General features: G+C 43.2%; 1 protein-coding gene across 1 annotated transcript in view; it reads left to right on the top strand.

Annotated features, from left to right (window-relative positions):
* Positions 1-23759, top strand: part of PARVA (parvin alpha) — a 165212-nt gene that overhangs the window by 95372 nt on the left and 46081 nt on the right. Inside the window, exons 2-4 of the mRNA XM_039240899.1 lie at positions 7242-7331; positions 7418-7488; positions 9724-9826. Coding sequence (XP_039096830.1) covers positions 7242-7331; positions 7418-7488; positions 9724-9826 — 264 coding nt within the window. The remainder of the gene's footprint in view (positions 1-7241; positions 7332-7417; positions 7489-9723; positions 9827-23759) is intronic.

Raw genomic sequence — 23759 nt, 5'->3', positions numbered from 1 at the left:
CTTTTTCATTCTCTTAACAGTATCTTTTGCAGAGTAGAAATTTTAATGAAATCCAGATTATCAACTTTTCTTTCATGGACTGTACTTTTGTGTTGCTTGTTAAAACTTATTGCCAAACCCTATGTCATATGGATTTTTCTTTTCTTTTTTCTAGAAATTTTATAGTATTGTGTTTTTTTCTTAGGCCATGATCATTTTGAGGTAAATTTTGCAGAAAGTGGTAGTTTGTGTCTAGATTCATTTTTTTTTTACATATGGACGTCCAGTAGTTTTCATACCGTATGTTGATAAGACTATCAATTCTGCATTGAATTGCCTTTGCTCCTTTGTCAAAGATCAGTTGAATGTGTTTCTGTGGATCTCTTTCTGTGTTCTCTGTTCTGTTCCATTGATCTATGTGTCCGCTCTTTTGCCAATTCCACACTGTATTGATGACTATAGCTTTGTTCTAAGTCTTAAAGTTGGTAGTGTCAGTGTTCCGAATTTGCCATTTTTCTTCAGTATCATGTTGGCTATTCTAGGTCTTTTGTCTTTCTGTGTAATCCTGAGAATCAGTTTGTTGATAATCACAAAATAGCTTGCTGTGATTTTGAGTGGGATTGCGTTTAATCTATAGAGGAAGTTGGGAAGAATCAACGCCTTAACCATATCAAGTCTCATAATTCATGAATACTTAATATCTCTTCATTTATCTAAAACTTCTTTGGTTTCTTACATCAGAGTTTATCATTTTCTACGTATCAGTTCTACATGTGTTTGTTAGATTTATTCCTAAGTATGTATTTTTTGGTGCTATTGTAAATAATGTGTTTTCAATTTCAAATTCCAATCATTCATTGCTGGTATACAGGAAGGCAGTTGGCTTGTAGATTTACCTTGTATCAGCAACCTTGCTATAATTGCTTACTGGTTCTAGGGCCTTGGGGGTTCTGCTTTGTTTTGGTCAATTCTTTGTTGTTTTCTGCATAGATAATCGTGTCATCGGCAAAGACAGTTTTATTTCTTTGTTCCAATTTCTATACCTTTTATTTCCTTTATTTGTGTTATGGTACAGACTAGAATTTTTAGTATGATTTTGAATAGCCACAGTGAGAGGAAACATCTTTGCCTCATTCCCAGTCTTAGGGGGAAGGCATCCGGCTTCCCACCATGAAGTATCATGGTAGCCGTAGTTTTCTGATAGATGTTCTTTCAGGTTGATTTTTCACATGGAGAAAAACTGTTGGGACTTGCTGACCAGACCATTGTCAAGTTAGTTGTCTGTTGCTGTGGGGAACTTCTGTGGGGGCCCATGGTCCTTTTAGAAATTAAGGGAACTTTAGTAGCTTTCAGAAGGACCAGAGGTTAAGCATCAGAGCCCTGATAAGGATCTAGAGCAGCCTAAGTATCTCACCGGTGCTCACTTGCACTGAAGGAGAGAGAATATCCTAGCTATTCTCTTGCTGCCCACCAACACCGCCCCCCCCCGCCCCCGCCCCTGGTATGTTTGGTTTTGGTTTTGGTTGTTGTTTTGTCTGTAGACACAGGAACATGGCCCAGGGAGTGCTGAGGAATAGATGAATTCATGACCCTTGACACTCTAGACCCCACCTACCTATTTGCTCCTCTGTTCCTTCCCTTCTTTCCCCCTCTGTGCCTCCTACATTCCCAGTGCTCAGACATAATCATTACTCTCAACGCCTACCCTGTTTTTACAGACCTTGAGGTTTTTTACACAAGATGTGCCTTTTGTGGGGTACCTGTGCCAAATGAAAATTTCTATTTTTCCAAGTCCAACTCCAATCCCCCCTTTCTAGGAATCCTTCCCAGTCTTCCACCCAGAGTTACCCTTGGCCTGCCTGAGCTCCCACAGCACTGTAGTCACGTGTCTCTCACCACTCCTGTATGTTGTGTTTATGTGTCTGCCCCTCCCACCACCAGTAGGCAGCCTGAGGCCGACCCACATCGAATCCTCACACCTATATTCCCAATGCTGGCCCAAGGTCTGCTTCAGGAGAGGTGCCTAATAATGTTTATTGGTTGAATGAATGAAATTACTGGCTTGGCATAAATGGACCCTTTTGTATTCTAGAAACCTCTGTCCATTCTTCTCTCCATACTTGCTTTCCAGTGGTGTTCTTTGAATCCCTGTATGCATTCTGAAGTAGATGAGATGCCTGCGGCTATCCTGCTTCTCATGGAAAAAAAGGAAAGGAAAATGACCATTCATTGTGGCCCTATGCTATTCCTCTATCAACTTTATAACCCTGATGCCCGGTGTATTAATTAGGGAGTTGGAGCTCCAAGCCCCAGAAAATGCCAACCTAACTAGCTGAAACAATAAAGGGGTTTATTGCATCTCTCATAATAAGACACAGAAAGCTAGAGCGGTTCCAGGGATGTAGGCTTAACCGTGTCAACAAGAAACCCCTTTCTTTCTTTTCTTCTCTGCCAATCTTAGCATATTAGTTTCTTCTTTGGATTTGGGCTCTCTCATCTGGTGACTACAAAATGGCTGCAGCAAATCCAGGCATAATATCCTCATACAACAGTGATTAGAAGGAGAAAGATACCTGCTCCTCTTTGGGCCTCTCTTGAAAATGGAGGAAAACTACTGGTAGAAGCTTCTAGAAATTTCCTCTCACAACTCATCATATCATATGACCGTGCTTGAGTCAGTCACTCCCAAGGGAATTAAGATTATCATGAGTAGCTTAAACCAATCAGGATCTCCCCTAGAACTGAGGAGGGAGAAGTGGACACTGGAACAAAATGAAGGTTCATTCTGCAGGGAAAGAGAGTAAAGTAAATATTAGCAAGGATACTAGCAATATCAGCTCCGACGCTGTTTGATAGTGAATTTCAGGGAAGCTAAATCACTTAAAGTCCCTCAGCTAATCAAGATAGAAGGAGGATTTCGGACACCTGCGTGGCTCAGTCGGTTAAGCGTCCGACTTCAGCTCAGGTCATGATCTCGCAGTTCGTGGGTTCCAGTCCCACATCAGGCTCTGTGCTGACAACCTGGAGCCTGCTTTGCATTCTGTGTCCTTCTCTCTTTCTGCTTGCTCTGTCTCTGTTTCTCAAAAATGAATTTAAAAAAACTTAAAAAAAATAGAAGTAGGATTCAAATCCTGCTCTTTGAAACTCCAAAGCCCATCCTTGCCCTTTTTCAGCTGCCTGACTGGACCCAGTGAGAGAGCCTGCATTTCCTGGAAAAGCCAGAGCCCCCTTTCTGATGGTGAGCGCTTCAGGAGTTGAAGCAATCACCCTGCTTTCCCAAGCTCGACCTTCAGCTGGGCATTTAATCTGTTTATTAAGTTATGACTAATGGCGCCGCGAGACACGGAGGGCTGCACACTCAGACCTAGTTTTAGATTGTTAGGAGAGGTTCAAGGGATAAACATCATATTCATATTCTGTGCCGAGAAAATTCAATTGCAGCTCTTTTCTCTTTCAGAGTGCAGGGATTGGCGAGGGGCTTCTGCTGGGCCCTGCTTTGGTTTAATAGAAACGAAGCCTCCATAGCAGGCGGGCTGCTTTGGGAAAGTGGCCACTAATGCGGCCCCATGGGGCGGGGGCCAGGCCTGAACGGGGCAGTTTGCATATTCACTTTTACAAACAGTTGGCTCAGAGTCAGCAGTTAATGGGATGGGAATGATGTTCCAGTACCAAATCATTTCCTGCAAAAAAAAAAAAAAAAAAACATTTCCAACTGCAAACATATCTCAGCCTTTCTTGTAGGGTTTGTTATGTCTCTGTGAGCAATTCACATAGAGCCAGGGCAGAGGGGAGTGTTTCGGACTGGGGATTGTTCATCTGAAAACATTTTTTTGATGTCCGCGTCAAAAAAGACCCACCTTGAGGCATCCCTGACACAAATATTACATTCCTAGTTGCATTTTAGAGGTGTAAATATCCCTATATTCACAAATCAGCTCTGGCCGTACAGCACTCTTGGAACAGATGTGGCTTTTCTCTCCTTAGAAAATATAAGCACCCACATATGCACACACATGTGCACACAGAATCAGGCCAATATATATATATAGTCGGTTAAGCATCGGTTAAGCAGTTGAACGGTGGTCTTAACAGTTTTGGTTTATTCGTTTACTCAACAAACAGTTCTTGGGGCGCCTGGGTGGCTTAGTCGGTTAAGCGTCCGACTTTCGCTTAGGTCATGATCTCGCGGTTCGTGGGTTCGAGCCCCGCGTCGGGCTCTGTGCTGACTGCCAGCTCAGAGCCTGGAGCCTGTTTCAGTCTGTGTCTCCCTCTCTCTCTGCCCCTCCCCTGCTCATGCTGTCTCTCTCTCTCTCTCAGAAATAAATAAAAAATATTTAAAAAAAAAAAAAAACAGTTCTTGAGGGCTTACTCTGCATGAGGTATTGTCTTAAGTAATAATAATAGCCTAATAGCATGTATTTACGCACTTATTACCAAGTACCAGGCATTCTTCTGACTGCTTAAACTTATTTAACCATCTCAACAAGCCTAGGAGGTAGGTAATATTATCACTCCCAGTTTGCAGATGGGAAAACTGAGGTACAGGAGGTTAATGGACTTGCCCAAGGTCACAGAGCTAGTAGATCGTGGATTTGAACCTAGGCACTCTGGCTCCTCTTTGGGGATCTAACAGTGAACAAAAGGGAAAAAGTGCCAGTCTTCCCACAGTTTACTGTCTGGTGGGGGGGTGAGGGGGTGGGGTGGAGGACAGACAACAGACATATGAATAATTACTATTTCAGATTGTGATGAGTGCTCTGAAAAAATAAAACATGAGAGGGAGGCTGGGAGCTAATCAGAGGGCCTTGTAGGTGTTAGTAAGGAGTCAGAGCCTTAGTATGATAGGAAGCCAAGGGAGGGCTTAAAGCAGAAGAATGTATGATGCTATTTACATCTTTATAGATCATTCTGACTGTGATATGGGAAGTAGACAGAAGTGGGGAAAACGTGTCAGAGAGCAGTAGACCGGTTAGAAGGTGCTTCTGGTTGGCCAGGTGAAAGCCACTGGGGCCTGAACCAGGATGGGGTGGCGGAGATGGTGAGAAGCGGGTGGCATTGGATCCTGGCATAGAGGTAGAGCCCATAAAACTTGCGAACATATTCAATGCAAAGCACGAGCAAGGAAGAGAAGTTAAGGGTGATTTTTCTGGATATTGGCTTAAACCATTGTATAAGTGGTGGTGCGATTTACTGAAGACGAGAACAAGGGAGTTGAGAGTCTTGTTTTAGGGTGGTTATGGTGGAAGTGAGGGTGTTGCCATTCATTCTGTTTGGGATGTATACATTTGAGGTCTCTATTAATAGACAAAAGAGGAGACATCAAGTAAGCCTGGAATTCAGGGTCAGGCCCATTCTGGAGATTTAAATGTGGACATCACCAGCATTTGGATCCATGGGGTCAACTAAGATAACACCATCCAGTTGACTTTCCTGTAATGATGAAAAGCTACATCTGCGGTGTCCAGCCCAGCAGGTAGCCACTAGCTAGACACGTGTGCAGACAACTAAGAAACTGAAGTTTTCATTCATTTAAATGTGAGTATCCACATGTGGCTGGGACAGTGCACTGACAGTGCAGACCTGGGGAACAAGGTAGGTAGAGAGGCTCTGGGCAGGAGCTAGTGTCTTCACTGGCCAGGACGCCCAGACTTGCTCCCCCCATTTAAGCATGACTCAACTTCCACTGCCCACTGCTTGCACAACAGTGCGTGTTCAGTAGCGGAGATCTTGCTTCTGGGTGAGAAACAGCCTAGAAAAGAAAACAAACTACTAGTCTTAGGAGGACTATTAGAAGAAACTATAGGAGTCTAATGAAATTACAGGAGGCCATTGTTTTTCATAGAAAGCCAATGCAATCCTATACTGATTAGAATCATTTTAGCCTTGAAGGTGTGGCTTCTATTTTTCATTTCTGTTCTATGGGGGGTGATTATACAGAGTGGTGGGTGTCTGAATTTGCAGATGCAAGACGGTGACTGGCTGATAGCCCGTATGAATGTCAAGAGCCCACAGCGACGGGAATAAATACCAGCTTCATAATGCAAGTTGTGTCTCTTTAGGGTAGAGTGTGTTTCAGGCTCTTTGTTAGGCAATCTCGTTCCCCGTCCAACTGCAAACATCAGTGAGTTTGCTAATGTGAAAGAACTCTTTGTAAGTGGCTGCCTTGTGCTGAAGAGTTCTTGCAAGTATATGCTGGCAGTCAGGGAGGCCAGAGTCAATAAAAAAAATAATAAACTGGAAAGATGGGACATTGCTTTTATTAAGGTTGATTGCAGCTGCCATATTAGCTCTTTGAGAGCCTTTTGGTGACCAACGCTTTCAGAGAAAATGGTCTTTCTGTGCTTAATTGGTAACAAGGAATTATCCAAACTGGCACTGAACAGGGGTGAGGATATTGAAGGCACTGATTTTAGGGGGAGGGTTATCCAAGGTCAGTGCTCAGCAAGTGTCCATCACGCAGTAGTTTTGTGGTAGGAATTTGTTTTTCACTAAGGCTTCCTTTGGGGAGTGGGTACATGGAGGGCAGCAGGCTGGAAGTCTTTCACGGTCATTGACCTCTTGGTTTTCCCTGAGGAAAGAGGAATTGTAGGTTTCTAGGACTTGAAAACTGTAAAAGGACTCACTGGCCATCCATCCAGTCGAGCTCTTGATGTCAGGGGAGGAAACGGGCCTAGGAGCAGAGGTGCCTGGCCCCAGGCTCCCCTACTCATTAGAGCTGAAGAGACAGGACTAGAGCCCAGAAGGAGGCTGGCCTGAGGCATTCTCGAGCAGTGGCTGGGGAGGGGTGGAGTTAAGAGGCAGGATAATCAGAAGAATACTTAGGGAACCCAAACAAATAAGGAGAGAAGTTGGCTAGAAATGGCTAACAACATTGATGTAGACTTGGTGACCTCAGTGCCTACTGTGCAGCAGACAGCGAGCCCTTGAAGGAGGGCTGGGCAGGGGGTGACAGGCAGAGACCTAAGGAAAACCTCAGTGCCCACCTCACTTCCGTGTTCCCTGAGATAGTGCCTGGGAACAGAGGCCTCCCTCTTTCCCTGAGGAAAGTGAGTGAGGTGATAGTTGGAAGAGGGGACGTGCAGGGAACAACTCGGTCCTCCCAGCGAGGAGAGGCAGGGAATCTATCGCAGACTAAGACTGAGTAAGAGCTGTAACCTAACCTTGGTGGTTTTATTAATATAATTCTCAAACGCCAGGTGCTTTGGAGCTCCTCCCTGTCATCGCTGGGCTGCAGTGTGACTCTGCCTTTCTTCTCTTCACAGTATCAGAGCTTCAGGAGGAGGGCATGAATGCCATCAACCTGCCCCTGAGCCCGATCCCCTTTGAGCTAGACCCGGAGGACACCATGCTGGGTAACTGGGTCTCTTGTTCTCTGGGTTAGCCTAACGCCTCCAAGTAGAGCCACCCCACTGACTCTTTTTTTTTTTTTTTTTTTAAGAGGAGAACGAAGTGCGAACCATGGTGGACCCCAACTCCCGCAGCGACCCCAAATTGCAGGAACTGATGAAGGTAAGAAGAAATCAGGAGGGGCCTTAGCTCCCTCTCAGACTCAGCCGGTATCTGTAGACCACTGGCTGTAGGCAGGCACGTGCCCCAGCGGAGGAAATAGAAAGTCACAGGCAGCTCACAGTTCTCAAGGTAGACATCTCCAATTTAACAAAAATGGGACAAGGCCGCCACCCTACAAATAGCGTCGATCGTAAGTGCCGGAGAAGTTAGTGCGCAGGAGCTCACGTTTGCCAGGATCTTAAAGTTCACACAGTTTTTCCACTGCTTTCTTTCGTCAAGGACCCTCAACAACACCCTGTAAAGCAGGACTTCTTATCATCCTCATTTATAGAAAAGAAAGGGGAGCCTTCAAAAAGCCAGTGGTTTGTTTATGGTCAAAGCTGAGTAGAGGAGATGGAATTCCAACAGAAGTAAATAAGCTCAAATATTGTACATTGTGCCTGGCACAGGGGCTGGCTTGTGGCCACCCCCTGAAAAGTGTTCATTTCATCCCCCTTTGCATTCCCCATCCTGTGTTTTTCCAAGCTGAATCAAAACAGGACAAAAAGACACTGGATGCCAGAGTGGTTCGTAAATCAGATCTATCATTTTCCTGCTCCAAACCTCTGTATAGATTCCTCTCAGCTGAAGGCTGAAGCCCATGCTCCTGGGGTTGGTATTCGGGGTCCCGTGCTCTAGCTTCCTCTGCAGCCTCAGATTGTCCCCTTAGAGTCACCACGTGAAGACCCCTTACTGCTACTCAGACACTTCTCTGTCTTCGTCACTAAATGGTGAGCTTCTGAGGGTTCGAGAACCACCCCCCCTTTTTTTTCATCATTGTACCCACAGGATCCAGCACAGAAAGTGACTTGGAGCAGATGTTCATAAATGCTGGGGGGTTGGGGGTTCTGGAGGATGGGAGGGGAGGGGAGAAGAGGGAAGCTCCTACTCTAGGGCAGTAGAACAATGTGCCTTGAAGACCCCGAGCTCCGCCCACATATGCAAACCCAGCCCAGCTACTACCCCTGTTATAAAGGCAGTCTGTTGATGCTGGGTCTAACACAAAAGGTGATGTTCCCTCTGGCTCCATTTATTACCAAATTGTGGTAGTTGTGAGGCCTGTCCTGTGCGGGCGTGGAGAGAGGGGGAAGATGAGCACAAAGAGCCCAAAGGAACCTTCTTGCAGCGAGGGAGTTGCTTTTTACCTTGATTGGGGTGGTGGTTACACAACAGTGTACAATGACCCAAACTCAACAAACTATATTTAAAACCAGTTAATGTTACTGTACATAAATACCACCCTAAAGAAATGAGCTGAAAAAATGTAAGACAAAAGGCAGGGGCCTCGAGCAAGCTGCAGTTTCCTTACCTGAACAATGAAGTGAACAAGCCCTCCCTCTAAGAGGTGTTGAGAAGATTAACTAAACGACCTACCACACACAGTGCCCCCACTCAGTGCCTGATGCCGAGGGCACACAGGCAATGGCAGCTGCAGAGAGCACGACGGGAGAGGAGACTGCATTGGCCCAGAGAGAGACACCTTGGGGATAAGAGGAGAGCAGTACCTTAGAGTGCTGACGGACGAGAGTTCAATTCCTGTCTCTGTCCATGGTTGGCAACGTGACCTTGGCAAATAGGTTCACTTCTGTGTTTGCTTTCCCCTCCTGAACAGAGGTGAAAGTACCCACCTGCCTAGATGTCCTAATCGGGGAGAGCTTTATTTATTAATGAACATTTGGTCCTTGCCGTATGTGATTCTTTTCTGCTGCCTAAAGCAGGAAGGATTTTCCTCCTCCGTTTTACATATGGGGACTCAGAGCAGAAACTAGCCTGCCTTAGATTCATAGGTCACAGAGGTACACACACACAGACGTCCATGGATCACAGAGGTGCACAGACCCACAGGCACAGGTCCATACATCCCAGAGCTATACAAATCAGCTGATGGGTAACTAACCCCAGTTTGTATAACTCTAAAGCCCATCTCCTTGCCTGGTGTGAGCTACACACCCAAACACTGTATAAATGTAGCTTGCTATTGGGGTAAGGAATGGTAAGGGGCCAGAAGATATTAGCACGGTGACACGGGTGCCACCAACACTAGAAGCCACTAGGGCTCACACAGCCTTGTGTCCACATTCTGAGCCACCAAGATGCATTCTGCTGCCTTCAAAATCAGAAGTTCATCTAGATTTTAATCTTCCAGGATAGGAAAGCTGGCCTATGAATCTTCTCTTTCTCCCTCTCTCTCTGTAGGTACTAATCGACTGGATTAATGATGTGCTTGTTGGAGAGAGAATCATCGTGAAAGACCTGGCTGAAGATCTGTATGACGGACAAGTCCTGCAGAAGCTCTTTGGTGAGAAGGGGTTTGAATGGTGCGGTGGACATACTCACTCTGCAGCTGGATGGCTCCCAGGCTCCTAGTTCAGAGTGGTTCTTGGCTTACAGCACTTCATGCGCAGTGGACTATGCAAGTGTGGCGTGTGGGCTGACAGACCGGTGGAGCCTTTGGATGGCCTCCTAGAATGTGTTTCACGTGCATGACTTGCAGAGGGAATTGATGGGCCGGAAGGGGCTGCGCCCCTAGCAGTTGAAGAGCATCAGCTGGGTTGATGACAAGACTCCACTGTATACTAGAAAACATGCCTTACCCTTTCCGGGAAATCATGCACGTGTGACCTCTGTAGGTATAGTTACGTGTGTGTGAGGGTAAGCGTGTGTATGTATACCCCTGTCACCTATGGGTGTGGGGGTGTGTGCATGTATGTTTACCTGTGTGTGTTCCTCCGTGTACCTCTAAGTCAGGTGCAAAAACGTGGAAGCCTTTTCCTCTGTGGTGTTCGCCTCTGCATGCCTAGGGAAGGTGTGTTCTTGTGGAAACAGGCCTCCAGGGAGGGAAAGGAGGATTGAGGGGTGACCTAGCATTGAAATGACAAAATTCAGCTTGAAAGAATTTGGACTTTTCCTCAGCTGTTCCCCGTGTTCTCTCATCCAAACCTCTGCCCCGAGTTCTAGGCTTTCATTCTTTGCCGCTCACTCAGCACCTCCACCTGCAGGCCCCTCGGGCCGAGCTCGTCCACATTTCCAAAGGTGTTTCTTGCCCTCTGGGTTAACCATCCCCCCCCTCTTCCTCACCACCCACGCATATGTGGGGGGCCTCCAGGGCTCGTTTCTTCTGGCTCACGTGGGTGGTCGTCTGCCTCCACCCTCCCTGCCATTGTCACCTGTCTGAGCTATTAAGACAGCCTCTGACCTCACCTCCGTTCCGCCCCTCTCTCTGCGTCCAACCCATTCCCAGGCCGCCAGCCAAGGGGCCTTCTCAAGCTGCGCTCTAGGCTTGCTGTCTTTTCAGCCTCAGTGTTCGTCTTTGTCTCTAGGGTCCGTAGAACGCGCCTGCCTCTTGCACCTCCGACAACACCATCACACCTAGAAGTGATTGCCATGCGCCCTTCTGTGTTCCCCCAGATATACACACACCCCTTTGTGACACGACATTCCAAGTTGGCTGTGGCTGTTCATGGAAATGTCTGTGGGCTTCCAAGAGCAGGAACACCATATTCTTCTCCAGGTCCAGCAGTTTGCCGACCGCACGTTGCCTGGCACTTGATCACTCTGTATTGAGTGAATGAATGATAACATCTAGTTATTTCTAGGAAGCTACACTGATTTGGTACTCAAACAGCAATATTAATGAGTGTTCATATTTAAAGGCTTGTAAATGCAACTGAATGTGGAGAGGAAAAGGCTTTGGCACATGTCCACATGGAAAAGCCATGAGCCTCACCGGGCATCTTTAGTGACTGCAGCTTTTAACTCCTCCAGCAGATTTCTGGTCAGGATCTGAAAGGGTCTCAAAATGCTCTATGTACTGGGCTTTGAAGGCAAGGGTGGAATGTGGCCATGGAGTGATGGAATGTGGTCATCAGGTCACCTTGCCTCTGCGCATGGGGACAGAACTGCCCAACATCACACCCGTGTAGCCTTGAGTCGGGGCACAGTCACATTAGGTTCATTTCAGATTTCATCCTTTGTGTTGAAAAGGTGATGCTGCTCTTGTCCATCTAAGTTCAGACCATTTGTAGGTAGATGGGGACACACGTGAAAAGGTTCAGGCAGGATACCCAGGTGGAGAGAACCAGTTTGAAGGTAAAAATATGCATCAGGAGCTCCTGGGAGGACTCAGTCCAGAGACAGTAAAATAGAGGGGAAGGCGTGGTTGGAGTCTATCTTCCTCTTTCCCAGCAACATTCCTCAAAAGAATACTTGGCACTGTATCTGCTTCCTCACCACAAATCATTCCCCTCGGAGATACCCCTCTGGGTATCACCCCCATCTTTCTACCAGCTTTCCCTTCTGAGGTCACCACTGTCAATTCTGACATCTCCTATGCCGGGGCATCTGCCTCTAACTACCAAATGTCTTGTCCCCCTTCCCCAGCCCAGTGGTCTCTGGGATTTCATGCCACTTCCAACACACCCCCTCTTCCCTGTCTTCTTCATACGCTTTCATTCTACCTAGGAACCACCCTGCTCCAAACCGATCTGATCTTCCTCCTCCCCTAGCAAAGCCATTCTGCCTTCCAGCAGAATGGATGGTGTTACCACCACTGAGCCAGTTGCTCAAATCAGAAACCTAGAAGTGACTCTCTGTACTCCGCTAAGCAATGTGTCAAGCCACCTCATTTCTCAACCAGGTAGTATGTGCAAAGCACTTGGAAAGTGCTGGCTCCCCATGTGCTAGGTTGCTGGCACTTTCTCCACAATTTTCCAGCCCCTAGATTTACAGTATTGTTGCAGAAAGGATGCAGAGTTCCTGACCCCCTGGCCCAGCTCCCTCTAACGCTAGCATCTTACCTGACCATGGTACAGGTCTCAGTCCCATACTTAACGAACTTTACAGAATTTATTGGGATTTTACTAGTTTTTTTAAATGAATGTCTTTTTCAATTCTAGAATCTAATCTGGGATTGCACACTGTACTCAATTGTATCATGTCCCCTCCAAACTATTGACTGTCTTTTCTGTCTTTCATGACCTTGACACTTGTGAAAGGGCTGATTAGTTATTGTGTAGAATGGCCCCTAACTTAGGTTTGTCTGATGTTCTCTGATTATTAGATTAAGGTTATAATGACGGGTCCTTCTAGGTGTGTTGTACCCAGGAGTCCATGATGTTAGGATCACTTGGTGAAGGCGGTGTCTGTCAGATTTCTTCACTGTGAGGTTACTCTTTTTCTCTTTACGATTCATTTGTTGGGCGGGGGGGGGGGGGGGGATAATTTAAGATTATGGAACTATCTTGTTTCTCCTTACGTGTTTCCCACTGATTTTAATCACTGGATCATATCTGCCAAACTTATTACTGCAGTGGTCTAGTGGAGATTTTCTTCATTTCTACATTTATTAATTGGAATCCTTCTGTAAGGAAAAGTTCCCCTTGTTCCCCATTTACTTACTTATTCAGCATTTATATCATTATGGACCCAAGGATACTTACTTTATACTTTAGGTTATAATCCAATACTGTCATTGTTCTTTATTATTATTATTATTATTATTATTTTGCTCATATACCTCCAACTTTGACCATTTTGACCATTGGGAGCTTTTTCACGTTGGGTCTTGGACACTTTTTTTTGTTCTTAGCATGTCCTCACTTTCTGGCATCATAAGATGTTCCAGACTCCTCTTATGTTTTACTGTCTCTGACCCTGGAAGCAGCCATTTCTCCGTGGAGCTTGGGTTTTTTTAAATTAGAAAATGGTATTTAGAAATCAATATATGGGCACCTTAGAGAGTGTTTTTAACCTGCTATCCATAGCACACATAAACATTGATATAGGACTATGACGTGGGGGTACTAACATGATCATTTCTAGAACTCTGTTTGCAGATTGGGCTAGCATGGAGAGCAGGAGGGGGGTGAGGTTGGGATTAGTAAACTCACTATGAAACACTGGTACTTAGAAGATGGAAATGCCACAGGGACCTCAAGGAGTCTGGATGTGCCGAGTTGCACCTAGGGAGCAGGAAATGTGTCTGGAATTCAGGAAAACAAGGTTGATGAGACCATGGGGCAAGGACTCAGAACCTGGAAGTGAACAAGGTGTGGAAGCAAGAATCTCTCAGCAAAAGGCTGTGTGTGTTTTAGGGTCATGGTGAAAGCCTGAATGGGTGAGCATCCCCAAGAGGACAGGTCGACTCTGCCGAGCAGCACTGGTTGGCTGTTCTCTGATCACAAACCCCGTGAAGGCAGTGTCCCACCTGGGTCTCCTTTGTGCAGCTAGATACTACTTGCTCGACCGCACTGGGGCTGCTTTAAGACCCCGTGCATGTCTGGGAGGTTCTCCTGACATACCTTCCCCCAGTCCTTTTTTCTGAGCTGTCTAACCCAGCTGCCTCTGTTCCCAGGGTCTTCCCCCTTGACCTGACAGCAGTTCTGAGTTCAGGTTTTCCTGAAGGCAGATGCTGAGACAAGGACTTGGGTGGAGGACGTTCATATGAGAGGTGATCTTAGAAAGTAAATAATCAAGTGGGGAATGTAAGAGAGCAAGAGAAAGGCCAGTGATGTTAATATGGATGGCAGCTCCGTTTGCAACCAGGGTTCAGTTCCGCAGGGTTCCTTCTGAGAAACACTTCAAGTCATCCTCCCCAGGACAGGAAGGCAGAGGCATTTATCCTATGCCTCCCATCCCCCTGTGGTTGAGGAGTGCCTATGTAAGAATTAAGGGCTAGGTTGTACTTCTGATCGAGAAGCTCTTGTGCAGAGAAGAAGAGCTTCAGGGCTGGAAACGGAAGCCATGGTGTGCTGGGCACCATTTGCAGGTAAGCCAGGGAGCTCCAGGAAGGGACCTCCACATCATCCAGGAAAATGAGAAGGTACTATTTCTGCCTTAGGGGCTGCTCCTCCTGAATGCCCTTGGTATTGCTGCCAGCAAAAAATCAGATGCTGGCCACTGGGGCCTGCCTCTTTATGATGCCACCCCCATCTCCTCAACAGCGACAGCTCCAGACCTTTCCACACCTCAGACAAAAGCTTGCTGTATTTGCATCCTCAACACCTAGGCAAGAGATACCACCAAGAGAGGCAGGAGATAAAGGATTCTAGAAAAATGCCTGCACAAGATAATCATTTCAGGCGAACATAAGCTTTCCTGATTTAGGATAGCTCTGTGAGTTTCCTTAGGATATGTTTTAGTTAACTGATTCTTTTCTTTATCTTTAAACATGTGCATGTACTCACCTGTTTTGAGGGATAAAAGTCATAAGGCTCTTTCTTCTAGTGTTTACAATCGAATATGCCTGAAACAGGAGGAGACTGAGAAAGCTCCCTTGGGCATAAAGATTCTGCAAGAGGGTTTTTTGTCTAGTTTTAGGGTGTTTGTGTCTTTGTCCCTGGTAGACCCTAAAGAGTATCTTACATTGACCTTATGCTTGTCAATTACTATTCATTAAGCAACAACCCTTTCATTTGCTATGTGCTAACTGCTAGGTTTAGGGATACGAAAGTAAATATGGTACAGTGTAACATACAGCGTTAACACAGTGCCTTCAGGTAACTCACAGTCTGGTAGTATCTGTGGGAGACCAAGTAGTTTAGGAAGGGTGTCATGAAAGAGGAAGCATTTTGAATGAGGCCTTATGGAAGGAGAATTTCAACCAAATGAAGAAGGAAAAGAACATTCTAGGGGGGCCTGGGTGGCTCAGTCGGTTAAGCGTCCGACTTCGGCTCAGGTCATGATCTCACAGTTCATGGGTTCAAGCCCTGCGTCAGGCTCTTTGCTGACAGTTCAGAGCCTAGATCCTGTTTCAGATTCTGTGTCTGCCTCTCCCCTCCTCACACTCTGTCTCAATCTCAAAAATAGATAAATATTAAATAAATATTTTTTAAGATTTATTTTTGAGAGAGAGAGAGAGAGGGAGACACAGAATCTGAAAACAGGCTCCAGGCTCTGAGCTGGCTGTCAGCACAGTAGTAGAGATGGGTATGTATTTGGCACCCCAGCACAGAGTACTCTGGGACCTCCTAGCTTATGTCTAATTTGACTCCAGTCAACCTCCAGGGTGCCCCATGTACAGTCACCCTGGCAACTCCTACCTTGTGCTCACCTTCATTCCAGCCATCCTGCAAGGGTATCCTATGCATGGGGAAGCCCAGGAAACCCCAGTCCACATTCTAGCTTGCCTCTAGCTGCCTTGAGAGGCCACCCTCTGCATTGAGAGCCCTAGGGCATTCCAGCTTATACCCACTTCTGCTTCAACTGTCATTCTAGGGTGCCTACTGCACAGAGAGGCCAGGGACTACACCAATTTATGTCCACTTGAGCTGCTCTGTCAGGGCATACTCTGAGCCCCAAGACTACCCTAGCCCATAGCTACTTCATGGCCCACAGCAGGCACAGTCCAGCCAGCCAACCAAAGTCACCAAACACACAGTCTACACTGGGGATGAATATGCACAAGATCATTCCTTCAAGTTTAAGAGAAGGAGCTGCTCTGCCTAAAAACATAAACAGATTAATGATCATAAAGATGCTCACTGGACTGCAGAGTAGAAGAACTTAGTGAGAACTTCCAAAAGGAGATAGAAAATATAAAAAAGAACCAATCAAAATTGTAAAATATAATAACTGAAATGAAAAATACGCTAGAGGGAATTAACAGATTAATAGATGCAGAAGAATGGCAGCAATCTGACAGTGTCATGGAAAGCTCCCAAGCCAAACAGGGAGGGAGGGAAGAAAAAAAATTTTTAAATGAGGGTAGGTTAAGGGATCTCCTGGACAACATCAAGAACAATACAGTTTTGCATTATAGGGGTCCCAGAAGGAAAAGAGAGGGAGAAAGGGACAGAAAACTTATTTTAAGAAATAATAGCTGAAAACATTCCTAACCTGGGGAAGGAAAGACATCCAGGTTCAGGAAGCACAGAGAACCCAAACAAGATGAACCCAAGGAGGTCCACACTACAACATGTAGCAATTAAAGGGAATTTTAGCTGGCTCAGCCAGTGGATCATGTGACTCTTGATCTTGGGGTTTTAAGTTCAGGGTCCATGTTGGATATAGAGAGTACTTTAAAGAAAAATAAAATTAGGGCACCTGGATGGCTCAGTCAGGTAAGTCAGACTCTTGATTTTGGTTCAGGTCATGATCTCATGGTTCATGAATTTGAGCCCCACGTCAGATCCTCAGTGGAGAGCCTGCTTGGAATTCTCTCTCCCTCCCCCTCTCTCTTTTCCCCTCCCCTGCTCACATGCTTTCTCAAAATAAATCAATAAATTTTAAAAAAGAAAAACTCTTTAAAAAATGTAGAAAGCAGCAAGAGAAAAAAAAATTGTTACATACAAAGGAAACTCCATAGGGATATCAGTTGAATTTTTAGCAGAAACTGTTTCTGTTCAGGAAACAGTTCAGGAATGGCATGCTATATCCAAAGTGATGAAAAGAGGGGTGCCTGGGTGGCTCCATCGATTAAGCGTTCAACTTCATCTCTGGTCATAATCTCATAGTTCTTGGGTTTGAGCCCCACATTGGGCTCTGTGCTGACAGCTTGGAGCCTGGAGCCTGCTTCAGATTCTGGGCCTCTCTCTCTCTCTCTCTCTCTCTCTCTCTCTCTGCCCCTCCCTTACTCATGCACTCTCTCTTTCTCAAAATAAATAAACAAAAATGATTCTCCGGGGTAGATCACATGTTAGGCCACAAGTCTTGGTAAGTTAAAAAAAAAAAAAATCGAAACCTTATAATCCATCCTTTCTGACCTCAACAGTGTGAAACTAGATACTAATCACAAGGAAAACAATTTGAAAAAACACAAACACATGGAGCTAAACAGTATGCTACTAAACAACCAGTGGGTCAATGAAAAAATAAAAAAATTAAAAAATAACAAGGAGAAAAATGAAAATGGAAACAGAACACTCCAAAATCTTTGGGACACCATGAAAAGCTCTAGAAGGGAAATTTTTAACAAAATAGGTCTACCTCAAGAAATAAGAAAAATCTTAACCTAACCTTACACCTGAAGCAATAGAAAAAGAACAAACCCCAGTATTAATGAAAGAAATAATGAAGAGCAGAGCAGAAATAAGTGAAATAGACTTAAAAAAAATAGAAAAAAACAATGAATTCAAGAGCTGCTTTTTTAAATATGTATATAAATAGATAAATCTTTAGCCAGACTCATCAAGAAAAAGAGAGGACCCAAGTTAATAAAATCAAAAATTAAAGAGAAGTAACTACACCACAGAAATACAAAGGATTATAAGAAACTATAAAAACTTGTATGCCAATAAATTGGACAACCTAGAAGAAACAGATTCTTAAAAGTATGCAGTCTTCCAAAACTGAATGAGGAAGAAATAGAAAATCTAAACAGACCAATTACTAGTAATGAAATTGAATCAATAACCAAAATAGTCCCAACAAAGGCCAGGATCAGAATGATTCATAGGTATGTTCTACCAAACATTTAAAGAAGAATTAATACCTATTCTCCTCAAACTATTCCAAAAAGAAGGGGAAGGATAGCGTCTATACATTCTGAGGACAGCAGTACCCTGGTACCAACACCAAACAAAGACACTACAAAAGGCCAATATTTCTGATGAACATAGATGCAAAAATCCTCATCTGAATATTAGCAAACCACCTTTAACAATACATTAAGAGAATCAGTCATGACAACCACATGGTATTTATTCCAAGGATGCAAGGATGGCTCGGTATCCACAAATCAATCAGCATAGCACACAACATTAAACTGAAGAATGGAAACCATATAATCTCAACAGATGCAGAAAAAACCTCTGACAGAATTCAATATCCATTCATTAAAAAAAAAAAATAAACTTTCAACAAATTGGTTTAGAGGGAACACACCTCAACATAATAAAGTCGATATATGAAAAACTTTCAGCTAACATCATACTCAGTGGTGAAGAACAAAGCTTTCTCTCTAAAATCACAAACAAAATGATGTCCACTCTTGCCAGTTTTATTCAGTATAGTAGTGGAATTTCTAGTCATAGCAATCAGAGAAGAAAAAAGGCATCCAAACCCATAAAGAAGTAAAAATGTCACTGTTTGCAAATGACGTGATGCTATACACAGAAGATCCTAAGAATTTCCTCCCCCCTCCCCCAAAAAAACCTATTAGAATAAATGAATTCAGTAAAGTTGCAGGATACAAAACCAATACACACAAATCTGTTGTGTTTGTATACACTACTAACAAAGTAGCAGAAAAAGACATTAAGAAAACAATTCCATTTTCAATTGCACCTAAAAGAGTAAAATACCTAGGAATAAACTTAACCAAGGAGGTGGTGAGAAACCTGTACTTTAAAAACTATAAAACACTGATGAAAGAAATTGAAGATGACACAAACAAATGGAAAGCTATTCCATGCTCATGGACTGGAAGAATTAATATTATTAAAATGTTCCTATTTACCCAGGACAATCTACAGATTCAATGCAATTCCTATCAAAATTCTAACAATATTTTTCATAAAACTAGAAAAGTAAATCCTAAAATTTTTGTGGAACCACAAAAGACCCCAAATAGAGCCTTTAGCAAGAACAAAACTGGAGGTATCACAATTCTAGATTTCAAGATACATTAAAAAGCTGTACTAATCAAAGCATAATGATATCGGGACAAAAATTGACACATAGATCAATGCAACTGAATAAGGAGCCCAGAAATAAACTCATACTTACATAATCAATTAATCTATGACAAAGGGGGCAAGAATATACAATGGGGGAAAGATGGTCTCTTTGATAAATGGTGCTGGGAAAAGTGGACAGCTACCTGCAAAAGAATGAAACTGGACCATTTTCTAACATCATACACAAAAGTAAACATAAAATGGATTAAAGGTCTAAATGTGAGACCTGAAACCATAAAACTCCTCAAAGAACACATAGATAGTAGGAGGCTGGGAAGATGGCCGAAGAGTAGGAGGACCCTAAGCTCACTTCATCCCATGGATACTCGATAATACTCCCATCGGCATGAATAACTGAGAAGATGACCTAAACACTGGCAGAAGAAACTCCACTATAGGTAGGGAAGAGGCCACATCAAAGAAGGTAGGAAGAGCAGAGACACAGTTTGGGAGTGAAACAGACCTTGGCCATCTGCAGTTGAGAGGGAGCCAGGAGTGTGAAGAAACAGACTATAACACCAGGGAGCCCACATGGGAAAGATGAATTCCCATATTTTGTTTTGAAGGTGAGAGGGGTGAATCTCCTGAGTTTTTACAATTAACAGGACTTAAAGCCTCGAATTTTAAAAATCAGCAAGCTCTGTTTCAGGGAAGTCCAGAGGGTATTAGGAAGCTGAGTCCTGGCCCTTAAAGAGATAGTAGGACAAATAGCCCATGGAGATAGAATAGTTTCAAAAATGCCTGAGCATACAGGAGGGAGAGTTTTTTATTCGGGCCACACGTCACCATAGTGCATCCTCTCCCCAGGATGCTGGCATCAGACGAAACCGGGGACCAGAATGGAGAGGCAGCAGGAGGCGGTGGTCAAGGACTCTGGGCTCGGGCTAGAACAGCCTGGGACCAAGCCCTGCTCCCCCCCCCCCCACCAACCCATATTTGAGCAGATCCACCCTTCCTAGGAACACTTGCCTCAGTACCAGTGCTGCCAATCCCTTTCCAAGAAGACGGGTACAAACTCTGCCAATACCACCTCCCCTGACCTTCACATTTTGCAGGGTCTCAGTACCAGTGGGGGCGGGTCTCAGTTAATGAGCAGACTTTCTCACATCTTGTTAAAATATACCCTACCTGGTTGGGGACCTAAAACTGGCCACAACAGGCAAAGAGAGCCTCTGCAGTTGACTAAAGTGAAGGAAAAAATGTGAGGACACAACACGGCACACAGAACACATAGGAGACACCTTCTGAAGCACCAAGTCCTGGGGAACAGAGGACACTGCACTTCAGGACACTGTAGGTCCTCTTCTTCATAAGGCCATTACCCTCAAGAGCAAGTGATGTAGCTGACTTTCCTAACACAGAGAATTAGACAAAATGAGGAGACAGAGGAATATGTCCCAAATGAAAGAGCAATACAAAACCACAGTAAAAGACCTAAGCAAAATAGATACAATATGCCTGATAGAGAATTTAAAGTAATGATCATAAAGATACTCACTGGACTTGAGAAAAGAGTGGAGGATATCAGTGAGACCATTAATAAACAAAAAAGAACCAATCAGAGACAAAACAATCAATGAAATTAAAAATACACTTGATGGAATAAATAGCTGGCTAGAAAAAGCAGACAAATGATTTAATGACCTGGAAGACAGTGTAATGGAAACGAATCAAGCTGAGCAAGTCAGAGAAAAAAAATATGCAACATGAGAATAGACTTGGGGAATTCAGTGACTCCATCAAGTATAGTAAAATTCACCTTACAGGGATCCCAGAAGAAGAAGAGAGAGAAAAAGAAGTCAGAAAATTTATTTGAAGAAATAATAGCTGAAAACTTCCCTAATATGGGGAAGGAAACAGATATCCAGACCCAGAAGGTACTGAGGTCTCCCAACAAAATCAAACCAAGGAGATTCCACACCAAGACACCTAGTAATTAAAATGGCAAAAAGTAGTGATAAAAAAATTTAAACAGCAAGAGAAAAGGCAGTTACATACAGGGGAAGCCCCATAAGGCTATCGAATTTTTCAGCAGAAACTTTACAGGCCAGAAGGGAGTGGCATGATACATTCAGAGTGCTGAAAGGATGAATCTATCCAGCAAGGCTATCATTCAGAACAGAAGGAGAGACCAAGAGTTTCTGGGAAAAACAAAAACTAAAAGAGTTCATGACCACTAAGCCAGCCCAACGATAAAATTTTAAAGGGTACTCTTCCAGTAGAAAGGGAAGACCTTAAGTGAAAATATGAAAAGTATGAAACAGAAAAGCCGTAAAATTAAGTGTATCTGTAAAAATAAGTCAAAGGATTCACAAAAGGATGTAAAATATGATACTATATATGTAAAGTGGAGGGGGGAATAAAGAATGGGTTCAAAGTTAAGCAACCATCAACTTAATATAGACCGCTATATGCAGAAAATGTTATATACAAACCTAATGGTAACCACAAATAAAACACCAGTAATAAATACGCAAATAATAAAGAAAAAGGAATGCATGTCAGTAAAGAAAGTCAAGAAACCATGAAAAAGAGCAAGAAAGGATCAAAGAAAACCTAGAAAACTAACCACAAAACAAAATTACAATTAAAAGCATATCTATCGATAATTACTTTGAATGTAAATAGACTGAATGCTCCAATCAAAAGATATGGGGTGACAGAGCAAATTTTAGAAGGAACCCATCTATACGCTCCCTACAAGAGACTCATTTAAGACCTAAAGATATCTGCAGATTGAAAGTGAGGGACTGATGAAAGATTTGTCATCCAAATGGATGTCAAAAAAAAAAAGCCAGGGTAGCAATGCTCATATCAGCCAAAATCGAATGTATAACAAAGACTCCAACAACAGACAAAGAAAGACATTATATAATAATAAAAGGGAAAACCCAACAAGAAGATACAAAAATTGTAAATATTTTGCACCCAAATACATAAAACAAACAAACATAAAGGAAGTAATCAATAGTATTACAATATAATAGGAGACTTTAACACCCCTCTTACATCAATGGACAGATCAACCAAACAGAAAATCAACAAGGAAACAGTGGCTTTGAATGACATACTGGACCTCATGGATTTAACCAATATACTCAGAACATTCCATCCTAAAAAAGCAGAATGCACATTCTTTTCACGTGCACATGGAACATTCTTTAGAGTAGATCACATATTAATTAGGCCAAAAAACAAGTCTCAACAAATCATGCAACTTTTCTGACCTAGAAATCAACTACAAGAAACAATCTGAAAAGACCACAAATACACGGAGCATAAATAACATGCTGCTAAATAATGAATGGGTTAACCAAGAAATCAAAGAAGAAATAAAAAATTACATGGGAAAGTGAAAATGAAAACACAGTGCTACAAAATGTTTCCAATGCAACATGAGGTAGATAGGCCTACCTCAAAAGCAAGAAAAATCTCAGATAAATAACCTAACCTTACACATAAAGGAGCTAGAAAAAAAAGAATAAACAAAACCCCAATTCAGCAGTAAAACAAAATAATGAAGATTAGAGCAGAAAGAAATGATACTGAAGTTAAAGCAAACAGACAAACAAACAAACAAAAAACAGAACAGATTGATGAAACCAGGAGTTGGTTTTATCAAGAAAATTGATAAACGTCTAGCAAGACTCATCAAAAAGAGAAAAAGAACTCAAAATCATAAATGAATGAGGAGAAATAACAAGACACCTCAGAAATACAAAGGAGTTTAGGAGATTATGAAAATTTATGCCAAGAAATTGGACAACTTAGAAGAAATGGATAAATTCCTAGAAACACGTAACCTCCTAAAACTGAAATAGAAAGAAATCGAAAATTTGAACAGACTAGTTACTTTCAATGAAACTGAATCAGTAATGAAAAAACTTCCAAATGATCAAAAGTCCAGGACTGGATAGATTCACAGGCAAATTCTACAAAACATTTAAAGAAGAGTGAATACTTTTTCTTCTCAAACTATTCCAAAAAAATAAAAGAGGACAGAAAATTACCAAATCCATTCAATGAGACCAACATTACCCTGATACCAAAACCAGGTAAAGACATCACCAAAAGAAAAGGGGCGAAGAGCGCATGAGGGAGGGAGGGAGAAGAGCAGTCCAATATCTCTGATGAAAATAGATGCAAAATCCTCAAAAAAATACTAGCAAACTGAATCTAACAATACATGAAAAATCATTCATGATGATCAAGTGAAACAAGGGCAGAACAATATTTCCAAACCAATCAGTATGATACATTCCATCAATAAGAGAAAGGATAAAAGCCATATGACCATTTCAAAAGATGCAGAAAAAAACATCTGACCAAAGTACAACATCCATTCATGATGAAAACCCTCAATGAAGTAGATCTAGAGGGAACATACCTCAGCTTAATAAAAACCTTATACAAAAAACCTACAGCAAACATACTCAGTGGGGAAATACTGAGAGTTTTTCCCCTAAGGTCAGGAACAAGAAAAGGATGTTTATTCGAACCAGTTTTATTCAACATCGTACTATAAGTCCTAGCCACAGCAATCAGATAACAAGAAAATAAAATAAAAGTCATCCAAACTGGCAAGGAAGAACTAACTTTCCCTATTTGCAGGCAACA

The sequence above is a fragment of the Hyaena hyaena genome, unplaced genomic scaffold (genome assembly GCF_003009895.1).
Source record: "Hyaena hyaena isolate Hyena2069 unplaced genomic scaffold, ASM300989v1 scaffold_183, whole genome shotgun sequence".
Classification (NCBI taxonomy): domain Eukaryota; kingdom Metazoa; phylum Chordata; class Mammalia; order Carnivora; family Hyaenidae; genus Hyaena; species Hyaena hyaena.
This window is presented reverse-complemented; position numbering and strand designations above follow the sequence as displayed.